The sequence below is a fragment of the Symphodus melops genome (assembly GCF_947650265.1).
Source record: "Symphodus melops genome assembly, chromosome: 5".
NCBI lineage: Eukaryota > Metazoa > Chordata > Actinopteri > Labriformes > Labridae > Symphodus > Symphodus melops.
In genome coordinates this window covers 20,108,018-20,122,987 of record NC_136695.1, presented here as the reverse complement: position 1 = coordinate 20,122,987, position 14,970 = coordinate 20,108,018, and the positions used below count along the sequence as shown (strand labels likewise).

The 14,970-nt window shown below is 38.4% G+C and overlaps 2 protein-coding genes across 2 annotated transcripts; both read right to left on the bottom strand.

Annotated features, from left to right (window-relative positions):
* Positions 1-619: 619 nt before the first annotated feature.
* On the bottom strand, positions 620-2,531 carry LOC306823926 (serum amyloid P-component-like). The gene is made up of 5 exons (XM_079343861.1): positions 2,506-2,531; positions 2,247-2,301; positions 1,738-1,840; positions 1,327-1,624; positions 620-1,180 (listed from the first exon to the last, which is right to left on the bottom strand). The coding sequence occupies exons 2-5, from the start codon at positions 2,299-2,301 to the stop codon at positions 962-964; spliced, it is 675 nt and encodes a 224-aa protein (XP_079199987.1). The 5' UTR covers positions 2,506-2,531; the 3' UTR covers positions 620-961.
* A 1,594-nt stretch (positions 2,532-4,125) lies between these two features.
* On the bottom strand, positions 4,126-11,297 carry steap4 (STEAP family member 4). Its single transcript, XM_079345012.1, has 10 exons — positions 10,829-11,297; positions 10,394-10,501; positions 10,231-10,301; positions 10,023-10,110; positions 8,325-8,603; positions 8,091-8,185; positions 7,874-7,984; positions 6,313-6,355; positions 5,980-6,144; positions 4,126-4,470 (listed from the first exon to the last, which is right to left on the bottom strand). Exons 1-10 carry the CDS (start codon positions 11,027-11,029, stop codon positions 4,213-4,215), a joined length of 1,419 nt encoding a protein of 472 aa, XP_079201138.1. The 5' UTR covers positions 11,030-11,297; the 3' UTR covers positions 4,126-4,212.
* Between the last annotated feature and the right edge of the window lie 3,673 nt (positions 11,298-14,970).

Here is a 14,970-nt window from a genome sequence, read left to right as displayed (position 1 = left end):
CTACTTATATTATGTCTGTGGAGGGGAGGGGCTGGGTGTAGCAGAGCATGGAGAGAATACTACTTTCAAAATGATAGTTTTCGAAAATTACAAACTCTGCCTTTCAAGTATTTTTTTATATCTACAGCCAGATACACATCAATATGTACAAGCAACAAGTTCCCTTCTGAGGCTGTCGAATGGTGGCGCTGTAACAGTCTAACCAAGGACAGCAGACTGGATCCTTACCTGTTCCTATTTTGTTTCATCCTATACACCCCTGGCAGGCAACAACAGCAGAGGAGCACAAAACAGTATCCTGTGCAACATTTTATTTGATGCTTAACTAGCTGAATGTAAAGTATTAACTTCCAAATCTTCCAAAACATGATAGTGGAGTAAAAAGTTGTCTTTGATTATTAGCATAATAGTATTATTCACAGACAAAATACTGAAGAACCTCAACATTGTACTTCTGACTTCAGGTCAAGTATTAACTCAAGTTGTTTCCCACATTGCTTTTAAGGTTCTTGCTTGACTTAAAATGTCTTTTTGAAAGTTGTATCCTGATTGACACTTATTAGAAAGGCACTAATCTTATCAACCCCATAAAGAGAGATATTCATCGTGGAAGTCAGACTTTGTTGTAACAAAAAGTTGTTTTATTATGACAGAGCAAAACGCAGACTACAGAACAGAAAAGAGATATATATGTTCCACTTTACCAAATGTAGTTACAGTTTACGCTTACATTGTACTTACTGTTTTTACTATTGAAAAGAATGTGGATGTATCTGCATGACATTGATAATTTAGTTGTATAGAGTCTTAATGTACTTTGTGCCACTGTACTTTATAAATGCAAACCCATTTACCCCTGGTACTTTTTCTAATAGTGGCCCTATAGGACTCTGTACACTAGATATAAATTACAGTCAAATGTAAATTACTTCTCAGACATTGTAAGTATTTGATATAAAGTTCAGTGACAGGTCGTTTCGTCTTTCTCTACCAGAACATTGTCAAAAATCTGGAACTCCAGCGCCCTCCAGTTGAGCACATTTCCTGGAGTGAAGTTTAGATCGTCCATGTAGTTGTGAATCTCACAAGCAGAGAGGGTGTAGTCCCACATGTGGACGTCAGACATCATTCCAGTAAATGACTGATTAATGTCAAACCCCCCACCGTGTGAATCCTGCTCCTGTAGAGATGAAAGAAGACTGAGATTTAGTAAATGAAATCGAAATCTTAAAATAATGACATGATGAAGGAACAATACATTTGAATTTAAAAAATACTAAATTAATAAAAAGACCATCACTTTTGTCTTCATTTGTGTCAGTGTACCTGTCCTAAAATTATTATGAAGGGTCCAACAATTGCTGTTCCAGAGATGGCATATTTCTTAAACCAATGTTTTCCATTAAACCACAGCTGCACCAGTCCAGACGTAGAGTCCCATGTGCTACAAACAGAATGCCACATGTTCAGCTTGTAGTCCATCTCCGCAAACTTTGATGTTTTGTCCCTGACGTGGAGGTCCATCTCCTCATTTAATGAATCCCAAAATGTCAGGAAGGCATTAGGATTCGAGAGCGTGGCCATAGAGAAAAGGAGATGATCTCTCTTCAGGTCAGTAAAGGACCTGTTCACGTAAGTTTAAAAAAAAAAAGTCATAAACAATCATGCTTTCCACTGTCAGAGATTCAGTAGTGATTTTTTCCATCTTTTTGATACAATTTGCTCATTCTGTTCTACCTGTGACAGACGGTAAAAGCACTCAGTTCCTGCACAGATGTCAATAGCCTCACATGAGCAGTGTTGGTTTTCACGGGGAAGGTGAACATTTTACCTGAAAGATCTAAGAGAAAGTGAGAAATATATTTAAAATGGATTATTTGTGCATTGACTTTATATTACTATATTTAAAGGTTTTCCAAAAACTCAATACATAATTTTTAACGATGCACATCTTGAAATCACACTCTTTAACCTGCTGGCATTCATAATATGGACTAAAACCCTCAACTAGGATTTGTTTTTAAAATGAAAGAACACCAACATTGTCAATTTGCTTTTTGTTCATAAAACTCCTATTTTGAATTTTCAACATGCCAGAGATACTTCATTAAAATTCAATCATAAAAACATTTTTATGATGGGAAAAACCATATTTAGAGACCGAGACTTATGCACATTTTTCACATTTCAATGTGACTACACATTTCATGTCAGTTTTTTCTCTGTTTAACAAGGATTATTTTTACCTTCAGGGCTTGCAGTACATGGTGTCAGCAACACTAACAGCATCAGCAGCTTCATCTGATAACAAAACAATAAAACACAATCTGTAAAACAAAAGTATTTCTGTGAATTATTTAACTTTGAGGTCACATAGATACTGTGCGTGCCAAAGATTAGAAATTATTGATCCGTCCTTTGCATTGAATGGCTATGAAAAAGCAGCTAAATCACATTTTTTTTAAGATAGAATAACTTTCAATTCATTTCTTGTGGAGAGCTTACCTTGAATTCTGTGCTTGGACTGTGTGTGCTGTGAGTTATGTAATCTCACTTGTTCCTTTTTTTCTCTCTAAACATCTTTAATAAACTGGGTACTTCCTTTTCTACATCCACTTCCACATTTTGTTTTGTATTCCTTAGAGTCTTCTTTCTGCTGAATCAACTGAATTAAGCTTCATGTTGACATATAAATTTGTTAAAATTCTAAAGCACGTACAATCATATAATTATTTTGCATCTCAAAATGTTAAAGACTCAACAGCAAAATATAAACTTTTGATCCTAGCCTGAATGCTTCTGATGTTGCCAGCCTAACATTCATGATTTATGAAAAAGGCTTTGAAGCTTAAAAGAGGCTTACTAAAAACAGCAAATCTCAAGCTCTGTACAAAGAGAGAAGATATTGTTAACAAACTGTTTTTCCTCTCAGGGACTGCATTGTACCTTGCCTTAGCTTGCTATACAGTAAACCATATAGGCAATCAATTGAGCAGTCAGCATGTCTCTGAGTTCTTTTGCACGACATGTTTTGATCTTATCAGGAAGATAGGCATGAGTTTGTGTCCAACAGAGAACAGAGCACTGGATTATCAGTTTTATTTTAGCTTCATCTTAAACAATTTAGCATGTATCTGCATGCTGCATACAGTATTTGTATTGCTTCTTTTCAATGTTTTTAGATTAATTTTGGATTAAGTGCCAGTTCTCATAGTCATACACGGCCCATCTTCACTCCCTCCAGGATCAACTGAAATTACTTATAGCTTGACATCAAGGGCCTATCTGTACCGTCACAGCCAAATATAACCTCGTCTCTGCAGAGGACTTCAGTAATGGAGTCAGCACGCTCCTCTCTTCACTGATGTGATGAGATCCAGTAGTGACTGTGGAGAAGCCTGCAGCTCAGAGCGAATGTTTCCTGGAGAACAGCAACAGATCAGCTAGGGGGATGAACCCTGGAGAGGGATCAGACCGAGACGATGAAACGAAGCACTCTCAACTCAGCAGGGAAAAACTGCTGAGTTTGACTGAGCTTTCAGACAAGGTGAGATTTATGGAATGGAGAGAGAGAGAGAGAGAGAGAGAGAGAGAGAGAGGCTGATGTTTTTATTCATTTACATTGCTTTTATTTTATCTAAAAATCAAAATTTACATACAAATATGCACTTTAAATTCAATAAACATAAGCTGCCAAATGGTGATGAAGGTTGAGAAAATGAAAGGTATAAAAATCCAAGGGGGATAAAATGTTGCTAATTATGTTGAGGGAATTACAACAAAGTTGGTGATCTTCAAGCTAGAGACTGTAACATTGATAAACATGAGTACAGCATGTAAAACAGTGAGCATAAATCTCATAACATAAAGCGGTGAAACTAACTCATGCTCAAAAGAATATTTCTTGTTCTCAAGAGATAATTTCTTGTGCTCATAAGAAGGTTTTACATGCTAACAGTGCAAACAACAAAGTATTGCATGCGCACTTGAAACCTTTTAGAGAAATCTCCTTGAGCACAAGAAACTATCTCCTAACTAAGGCTGCAATACCTTTCTGTAAGATACAGCCAGTTCAAATAAATTTGTTTAACCTCCACAATGTTGTATTACAAACTGTTCAAAAAGTGGAATATTGTTGATTTTATTGACAGTATAGACTGTAACAATTTTAAAAGTTTGGTTGTTTCCCAGTTACATCATGTGGTGATGGTTCTATGTTAGCAATGACTTCTTGGCGTCCTCCTCTGAGTCACACCTCTCCCAGCCTTGTCGGATGCGTGTGAGCGTTTTGTCCACACAGGGCACGAGGAGCAGAAGCTTAAATATCAGCACCACAGACGGCACAACAAGAGCGAGCATGTAGCCTGGAAGTGTGTACCACTTGTAGGTGGAGGGTCGAAGGAACCTGTCCCAGCCATACAGGTAGGTGTGAAAGGTGCAGAAGAACAATGTCAGGTACCCCAGCTTGGACTGGAAGAAAGAGAGAAAAAAACATGTTACACCTTTACAGACGCTGGCTGAAAATGTACACATTCACAGATCCACAAGATTCCACATGCACCATTAAACAGATGACTAATCGCTGTGTAATGGGCTCACTAAGCTGAAATGTGAAAGACTGACCTTTACAGAGACAAGCTTTTGACCTACACATGTGCACACACACCAGCACACTCATCACCTTGTAGAGAAACGTTGGCTTATATACAGAGAGAACCTGCCCCCACATCCACACAAATTAGAAGCATCCATCCACCACACATGAACAAAAATCTAAAGACCCTGGCCAAGGATAATGTATGCCCCCTAAATTACATTTGATGAATAACTTAACATTTAAAGCACAGCTCTAATTTGGGCAGGAGTAAAGGGGAGGGCTGTGGATTGAAAAAATAAAAAGATCTTGACATGACCCAGTTACATTTATGAATGAGTTTGTTCCCTGTGGTGAGGGGCTGATTTAATTTTCAATTGGTCAAAGCAGCAAAAAAAAAGAAAAAAAAAAAAGGTAAACATTTGTGTCAGCTAAATGAAATTACCACGGAAAATGTAAAATATCACTAACACACTTTAAACAAGAACTTTGCAATCTGGTTCACAAACCTATTTTACATTTTGCTGAGGCTCAGAATCGGCCTCATCAGCTGCAGCTTCAGTTTCGGTAAATGGAAATTGTAGGAAAGACTTTCTTTTCATTTTTTTCTTTTTTTTACAATTCTTTTTAGGGTTACACATTTCCTTTTAAATGTCTATGCTTGCTGAAAAGCTGCACCCTATTTCATAATGCAGTTTCAAGAGACTTTGCCCATCATAAGTCAATACCCACTGAGTCCATTTATTATTGAGATTATGCATCACTGTGTTAAATGAATCATCAATCTACATGTCATTTGCAGCTTTTCAAGGCCACATTGTAGAGGTGAACTAATCAGTTGTACTGAATTAAACTTCACAATGAGCCTGTTTGTATTCACTTGATCACAAGCTGGCTCATTAAATATCACAGAAATGACTCTGAAATGTGTTCGTTTGCCTTTCAGTTTCCTTCTCAAGTGCCTATTTGGTTGGATAAAAAAGGTGTAAAGGCTCATCTGTGTGTAATTTTTGGGACTCAGTTTAGGTTTTAAAGAACATGTTTTAAAATTGTTTGATATTCAGCTGAAATGCAATAACTACACAATCTGTTGTTCAGTAAATCCTGTTATACCACACTCAGGCACAAACATAAACATATGCTTAAGGGAAGAGCTGTTGGATAGATTGCAAAAGAGGTCCACAGGGCTCGCTTCACTGGAAAAGGTTGTAAAAAAATCCACAGTCTCGACTTTTGGCCTCCAGCGAGCAGTAAACAGGATGCAGGGATTTAGATAAATTTAAATGGGCTGCATCCTCACAAGAAAAGTTGAGCTCTGTATTCTGTGCTTCATATTCGGACACATCCAGATCTCATACAACTCCAACACACATTCCAGTATCTACCTGTATGAAGCTGAACTCTCTCCAGCTGAGCGCATTGCTGACAGAGGGAAGAGAGGTTATTCCCAGCAGGACAAACAGGCAAAATCCCAGAATCCCCATAGAGTAGTAAGAATCACCACGCCAGGCTGAGGTGATGTCAAACTCAGACGTTTTGTTCTCCTTTATCTGGAAATGATATTAAACAACCAGGGGTGCTTATCAACTGTATAAGATTGGAAAAGAAGCAAATCATCCAAAATTATAACAATTTGTTATATAAATAGGCAAGTATTTTTTTTTCATGCAAACTGAACAGAATGTTTTTTATTTGTTTTATTTGCTTAGCTTTCCTACCTGAGAAATGGTGCTTGCAGCAATCCTGAATCTCACATAATATCTGAGGATGAAAATGACAAACTATTAGGATAAAAGTTATAAGGGAAGTTTAGATGCATTCTTCTAATTATCTAGACTATTGGAAAATGGGTTAATATATAACGGGCTATAATAATTATAAAAGAACAATTATTAGTACAGCACTTTTCAAGGTGCACAGTGCATTACAACAGAAAAGGTTACTAGGATATACTAAGAGTAAAATGCAAGCAAAACACAAAAACATATTAAACCATAACAATTATAAAAATGACTTGAAAACATGGGGTTTGAAAACATAGCCATGAAAACAAGTGAGGTGATGAACCCAGTCTGTAAAAATGCACCTTGGGACAATTTTCTTTAGCAGACTAATCAAGAGTTTATTTGCCAGTTAAACAGACTGACTCTTTGTCTTTAACCAAGACTCTGGAACAGCCGACAGGGCAAGGCCACAGATCCTTGGTCAACATTTATCTATCTATAATCTTTTTGGACAATAAGGGCTTTAAAGTTTGCGTTGGTACTCTTTGGCCTGGCTATGTAAAGCCAGTTAAGGCATGAGAACGTATTATGATGGGTTTAAGCAGTACAACTCCTAGTACTAACCATTTAAATTGCATTGTTCTGTTATTATATATACATTTAGACTTCAAAGTTGTCATTAGCTTTTATATCTCAGTTGTGTTTCTGTGTGCCACAATCCAACTCTACAAATAATAACTGTCACACACTTATTTATTTTACATATGAGTCTTGGTGTTTAATGTGGGAAAAAAAATCTGTCAAAAATTGGCTGATATTTTTGTTATATCTCCCTTCTTTATCAAACACAAAACTTTACAACAGCATTAGACCTGGAGTCAACCTGCTTCAGAGGTATTAACCCGCTCTTCATGTCACAACAGTGTATTAAACCCCCCAAACTGTGTTATAAGCAGAGAAATTGAAAACATGTCAGCCGACAAGCCACACAGCACAGTAACCACTAAGTATAACCAACATGTCTTTTTTTCTTCATGTCTAATTCTGTATTTTTGTCATTCACTGGCTCTCACCAAAATTCTTTTGCTTCTAGGTTTCAAACTCTTTCAGGATATATAAAGCTCCTTTGTGATCTTTTTAAGAAAGAGTTCTATGGTAACATGTTATTATCCTCTGTGGTTTGACTGCTATTATGCAACAGTCTATACAATGACCTTCAAACCAAAGTGTGGACAATATCATCTGAATACCTTTAGCATTACATAACTCAAAAGCAGAACAAACCACAAGTGTAGGCATCAGATCACTCATGCAGTTTCAACATGATCTAAATATTAAAACCTTCCCCGAAGGTTGAACTTATTGCTTGGCATTAGTTCAGTGCATTTGTTTCAGCACCACTTCATGTATTAAAACTGGAAACTGCCTTTAACTAAAGTTAAGGTTTGAATCACTTCCAAGTTTAAAGGTGTCACTATTTGTTTTGGAGGAACTAAACATTAAAAGCCTGTTCAGATACGTTAAACATGGAGTACTAGCATACGCTGTTACAAACCTTATGGGGATGATAAGAGTGTAAAACACATGTAGAGAGGCAAAGCCCAGTGCTAACAGTCCCAGTTGTTTCCTGCAAAGCATCCAGCGATCCAACCAGTCAGGGAAACGCCTGAAACACATAAAGTTTCACTTGGATGACGCATTAAATTTTAGGACGTGATGGAAAGAGTACATCTCTGTGTGTTCATAATATCCCTCCATCATGTTTTTCTGACCTGTATTTGGTTCCTCTGTACAGCTGAACTATGGCAGCTATGACACCAGGAAGGTAACATAGAGACAGCATGATGAGAGATACAATGGGAAACACCTGAAAGATGGAGGGCAGACACGCAAGGCGTTACAGAGAGGATATCATGCACTAGAGTCTTTAGTCTTTTACTTATCATACTTTGAGGCTACTGTTCAAAGAGGAACAAATGCAGATTTAAAAACTAAAGCATATTTACCTTGTTAGCCAGTGACACCATTATTCTGAAGGAGTTGTTTTTCCCTTGGTCAACATACGCGTAGACAACATCTCTTATGAGCAGATAGAAGAAGAAGAAGGCAGTGAGGCCGACGGCCAGGCGTAACGGCAGCCTCCACTCAGGGAACAGCAGTAAAGGGGAGTCCTCCAGCTCTCTGGCAGCCTTTAGAGACCCTCTATCCAGAACAGAGAAGCCAAGTTTGGTTGCGGTCTCTGCTACGGCCTGTTTGGCCTCCACACTGTTCCCACATAGATACACCTGGATCATAATTAAAGACAATTAGCCTCATTCACCAATACCTTTGCAAGGTTGTTCTTATGAGCTCCTGTAAGAAACTTTTAGTTTGTGCCGATTTTGGTACCATGTTTAGACAAAGCTATACTTTTTACTTCTTATATTAATCTTATATCTTCTTATATTAATATATTAATCTTGTCTTCTAAAATTGAAAGTAATGTTTTCTAAAGATTTCACACATTTAAAATAACAATATAGGAATGATTAATCTTGTCCCTAAGGTTCATGTTTAGATTAATTTCAGTCTGTTTCATAACAAGCCCAAAAAAACCACCGGAGCTTTAAATTATTCCTTATAGGCGTAAAGAACAAAACCCCAGAACAGGGCATGAGACTTTTCGGGTCATGCAATATGCAAACCAGTAAATGATTCACACGTTTAAACAAAGTAGAGACAAAAAACAAAAAACAATGGGGTACTAAAGTTATCTGTGCTGGACCAACACAGAAGAGTTGTCAATTAGTCTTACTGGACCTCCAGGTCACCAATAAAAACATTTTGATGTTTCATTTATTTACAAAGCTTTAGCTGTGAAACCAAAGAATTTAAAAGGAAAATACAGGATGAATATGTGGGTGTATGTTTTTCCTAATTGAGTGTCTAATTTATAGCCTTATAATGAAAGAAAACATATTTGTATTTTTTCATTAAAGTTTGTGCATAAATACGCTCGAGAGTGTTTGTAGATAATTTTATTTATGCCTGTATTTTAACAAAGATCAAAGTCCAGATTAAAAAAAAAACATTGTTAAATGTTGGGAAGCTCTTGAAAACTGTGTTTGTGGGTTTCTAGACACAGTCCACTACTTAAACATATGCCCTCCAACAGCACACACACATTCTCTCCTGTGTGGTTTTAGCTGTCCTCTGGGATTGTACAAACCAGATACAAACGAAAAAGACAAACCCACATATGCTGCAGCTTTTCAGTACTGAGTGAGAGAGCAAAGCACATGATGGAAGCTCAGATCTGAGAGCGACTGTGGAGTTAATTGATTCAAGGATACATCAAAGATGGCACTCACAGTAAAGACAAGGCTGACTCCTCCGATTTGGCTTCTTTTCCTTGGATTTGGTTTGATCGAAACTTCAAAATGAGTTAATATAGTTTGGACTGAAATGCTTTCCTCTCTGAAAGCGACTATTATTTTTAACTTGTTGGTCAACACCCCACTGTGTGAACACAATAGGGAATCTTTAAAAAAAGCTTGTAGTTCTGCATTGGAAGTAGAATACACAAAAAATGAATTCTAAAATAAGACTTGTCCCCATTAGGGAACAATAGAAGCAGTCCTAAGTAGCAGACAAAGACGAGTGAATGTCAGATATTTTTAAACATATCTAACTGGAAATACACTTTCAAACTGCATGTTCATTACCTGTCTGTTAGCATCTGAGGGTCCATTCTGCAGGGCCCAGGCAGACAAAGTATTAAAAGCTTTCACGACATGTGCTCCAGGGATGAGCCTGCACAACAAACAACAAACACTATTTTGCATCTTGTACCATCAGTTGTCGCTGATTGTAACCACATGATCTATGAGATTGCCTAACAGTTTAGGCTATGGAATTATAATGGCCTCTTACCTCTGAAGATACTCTGCATTGGCCTCTGGGTATAGATTCTTCTTCAAGTTGTTGCTGACGTCCACCAGCACCTTGCATTCAATAAAATCAGCGTGGATAAAAACTTCAAAATTCAGTAATGTTTTGGTAACAGAAAGGCATCTGACTTCATTAACATAGATACCTTTCCATTGAGCTGAGGTGCAAGAGTCGTGAGGAAGTCATAGTTTTCTCTGTGAATACAAAGAAAGACCAGACGGGCTGACTGGGCTGCTGCTTCATGGCTCATCACCTGTTTAACACACAAAACCACAGCACTACTGTTATGCATCAAATTTGGCAACACTCCTACTTGAAACTGGTTTAACACGTTTTGTGATAGATCCATTCATAAACACCTCTTACATGAAACACAATGCACAAGTCAAAACAAACAGCAACATGTACAGGCAAACATCAGTGACATTGTGTCAACTCTTTCTCCATTAGCTTTGCACTTTGATTTTATCCACAATCTTTTCCCCACATGATACTGTAATCAAGGACAACACTCACTCAAAAAGCTGGGAAATAGAAACATTTAGATTCAAGAAAACGTTATGCATGCAGTGTGTTGTACCTGAGCTCCTTGAGGCAGGGGGCCACAGCTGTTGGGTCTGCGGCTGCCGTGAACCACCCTGTATCCAGACTGGAGCAGACGCTGGCCCAGAGAGCGCCCTAAGTCCCCCGTCCCAAATATGCACAGCAGCTCCTGTTCAGGGGCAGCTGCGGCTTCCAACGGACACAGTGACACACTCTCTGGCTTCTCCCCCTTTGACATGCTGCTTAATGTTTCCGTTGACGAGTCTGACACAAACAGTAACAATATCTCCTGTGATCAAAATAATCCACCACGAGATCTGTCAAAGCCAGACAGCTGTTCTGAAATATGACTGACAAATGTGTCCAGATTCAGGGTAGATGCAACAAAATAATAGCCTTCAAAGTAACTGCTCTTCAAGCTGCCTGAGGAAAAAAAGTTCAGAAACTGAAGCCCGAGTGTCTGTTCTACTAACCCATTACTTCTCAGACTGACAGATCCTTAGTCCTGTGTGAGTTTTTGTAACGGCCCATCCCCGCCCATGGCTAGGGAAAAACAAACTGGGGAAACTCCATGTCCAAAAGGTGGAATGCATGTGGCGCTGCAGGAAAGATTACCAGACAGCAACAGTGTTTTCTTTGTACAAACTCTGAGTCTGCCTATGTTGCTGCTTGTTTGTCTTGGGCCAGTACATTTTGTGGAAATATCCTGTGCCCTAACCATCTTCTGGGAAACCTGCTGATGATCTGTAACATATTACATAATTAGGTCAGTGTGCCAAACTTTCTGAACCTGAAATGCTGGAGTTTCCTCTTACCAAATCACTGCTTTGACTAAACAAATATAAGCACAAGAGAGCAGTCAGGGAAATTTAAAGTTTAATTGAGGACAAAAGAAAATCACATTTAAAGGACACAGTGAGGTTTTTGTTTTTTTTAACTCACTTAGTATAGCTTTTTTTTTTTGTCCACAGTTTAAATACAAGCACATTTTAAGAGCTTTTCAGCATTTATACAAAATTAAAACAAGGCAGTGAAAATGAATCATAAGGACGTGGCTTAGAATAAGCAATATTTAAAAAAATAATTAAAAATAATTAGGCTAAAATTGGAGCAGTTGGACACATGTGGTCCAAGTTTAAGTCATGGTATGCAAACAGACGATGCTGGAATGCTCCCAAACACTCCCCCCCCCCCCCCTGCATAATATCCATTATATGACCATAAACCTCACACACCCTGCCAAGTACATAATCACTTTGACATGTGTGCAAAACAAATAACTCACATTTTTATTTGCAGCACTTCATTTGTGGTGCACTCTGAGAGAAAGAGCCCAATACTTATAATCAGTCACTGATACGGTGGTCAGCAGAGGCTGTCCTTGATTCATGGAAGTGGCAAACCCACCAATTACTGTCTAATCTGCACTTGTGTGTTGCCCCTGTGAGTAATTAATGTTCATAGCCTGGTAGATGAAGTTGGCCTCCGAGAATGGCCCTTGTTATTTTCCCAGAGGTCTAGAATAGCTGCAGTGTTAAGGGTTGAGGTGAACCACAGACCTAGTGACCTGTCCTACACTGTAATTATTCCCTCTGCTCTGCTGCTCCACTAAAACGCCTGTGTATGCTGGTGTAATTATGCGGATCTCTAACTGTCATACAAATGTAATATTATTTTAATGGCACAAAATCACACTCAAAAGATAGACAGACAAAATATAATGTTGTTAAATCGCATTGATCAGGTTTCATTGCCAGTAAATTTTTTCTATATATTTCTTGAAGTCCCTTTAACACATAAACTCTGAAAGATTTCCAGACATATTCCAGACGCTCAGATCCTGACATGTTTCGAGGCTTGCTTACACATGTAGCACACATCGGAGACTGACTGTGTATGGGTCACTTACAATTGGAAATAGTGAATTTGGCTGACCATGCAAAGGAAGAGAAGGAACGTCTAGTAATGGGGACTTTTTCATGGTAAACATCACAACATCCTGACAATTCTGCAATACAAACACAAGAAGAGAAAACATTAAACTGTCTACTGAGGCTGACAGGAAGTATAAGAAGATTATCACCTGTTGCATTCAAACATCAGCTTAGTCAGACATTACACTTACTTTGACCTTAAGGCATGGCGTTAAAAAGTCATTGAAAACACAATGAAATCAGCAACTCTCTCTGTGACAACTGGGTAAACATACAAATAACATGATAATGTGTTTTAAATGTCCGATACACATTTTGGATTTATCATTGTTCTTAGGGGTCAGTTTGACCCCAGGAGGTTTTTGCTGTCACCCTCTAGTGGTGTTCAGTCTAGGTTTTTTGTAAATAAAACACTGTTATGTTTCCTTACGGATGTTCTGGTGATGATGGTGTTCTACTTTAAAGTCCTCCAAAATCTTTGAAATTGCTTGTTTTTTCCTGTGGTCAAATTGACCCAGAACATAATACATGTTGCTTTTCTTGATAACATAAATAGTTTTTCCTTCCTCAATTGAGGGATCTTTACTTTGTTGTTGGTAAGTTAAGTGTCATGTCACTTTTGTGCAACAAGAGGATGGGGAGATTTTAACCCATAATTCTCTATAAAGTCAGTGGTGTTCACAGCCTACCCAGTTGATGTTGGGATATTGGCAGGAGTGCAGTGCATGTGTAAAAGAGGCTCTACATCTACAAGTTTCTTAATCATTGAGTACAGTTATTTCACAAGATGGGGGTCAGGCAAAAGGAAGAAAAGATCATGTAAAGGTTGTTGTTGTTTTTTATGCTTTGTGTTCGTTTCTAGGAACGAAAGCAAATAAAAGAAAAGCTTACAAAAAGGGTGCAGCTCAGCGTTATTCATGCACTGTTGAGAGGTGGTTTTATTTTTTTTTCCAGTACTGAGTGGTCAGATATGACTGAACTGAAGGTCCTTCCCCGCTGAAGCCAAACTCAAAGATCAAAGAGTAACAGCCCAAGCCGAGCTCGACCTCACTGAGCACTGGAATTGCAGTCAAGTACTTGTGGGCAACAAACAATCAAGGCTTCAACAGCGTGGGTGGTTTTCTGATGATCAAAACAAAACTGAATGGAAGCTGCAATCACATATCAAATGTCAATCCTAGAAAACAAGGTACTCTAAAGAAAGGGTGATGATTGGAGCGGCCAGTGTTCCAAGGCTGCAGCCATTATCATGATTGGCTTTACACTGCGCAATATGTGATTGTCTAAGCAAAAAGCTGGGAGCATTAGAGTCACAAGTGTATGCTAATGAATTCTGGTGCATGAAATCAGGCTCACTGATACAGTAACATCTCGCTTTCTAGATCATTTCACTTGACATGATTGATTATTCCTAATGCAGTCTTGTTTGGCTTTAATGCTATCTCTAAAGCAGCTATATTGGATGCATAATTGTGAACATGGTAGAATCTAGACTATTGAGGGGAAAGGAAAAAAAGAACAAATTGGTGTATGTTTTCTACAATGATGAGGTGACCAGAGCAAATGCTCTCCAGGTAATGGATTATCAGATATATTAATAACTGTAGCAATCATTCAGTGGACCGTGTGACAAAGGGGTTAAATTATTAATAATCTACAGTGGAAAGATTTGTTGCAGAGTGTGATTTGATGTCGAAAAAGAAAGAGTAAACTGGTATCAAAGAGGGGTGTGTGTGTTAGAAGTCCTGCCAGATAATGGTCCCACAGTGCCACAGGGGTTGGTAGGTAGATGTTGTTGGATCTACAGTGTGACCAAGCCAAGGATCAGCTTAGCCCCAGGGCAGAAACAGGAGATGGAGAAACATCCAGGTCGTAGGCCGAGTTTTGGTATAGTGACTTTTCCTCTTTTCGCTTCACCTCCCCTACACAACACATCTGATGATTGTGTTTACCTTGAGGCACAGAGTGTCCTCATACAAGGGCCCTTAGCTATCTTTTTGAGGTTATGTTTTGAGTTCACAGTGCATGACCTAACACTGCCAGAAAGGCCACATCTAAAAACAGCTTCTCTTCAGGCGGGAATTTGAGAGGGCCCGGCTGAAAAACAACCCAAATGTGCTCTAATCATGTGCTCAGAAAATGGTCAAGTTGTAAGCTGTTTTTCTGTGGAGCATTTAGATGAGTAACAGAAGAAAATAAATTCCAGCTGGCTGGTTGGCAAGAGATGATGTTCTTAGTGAAACTT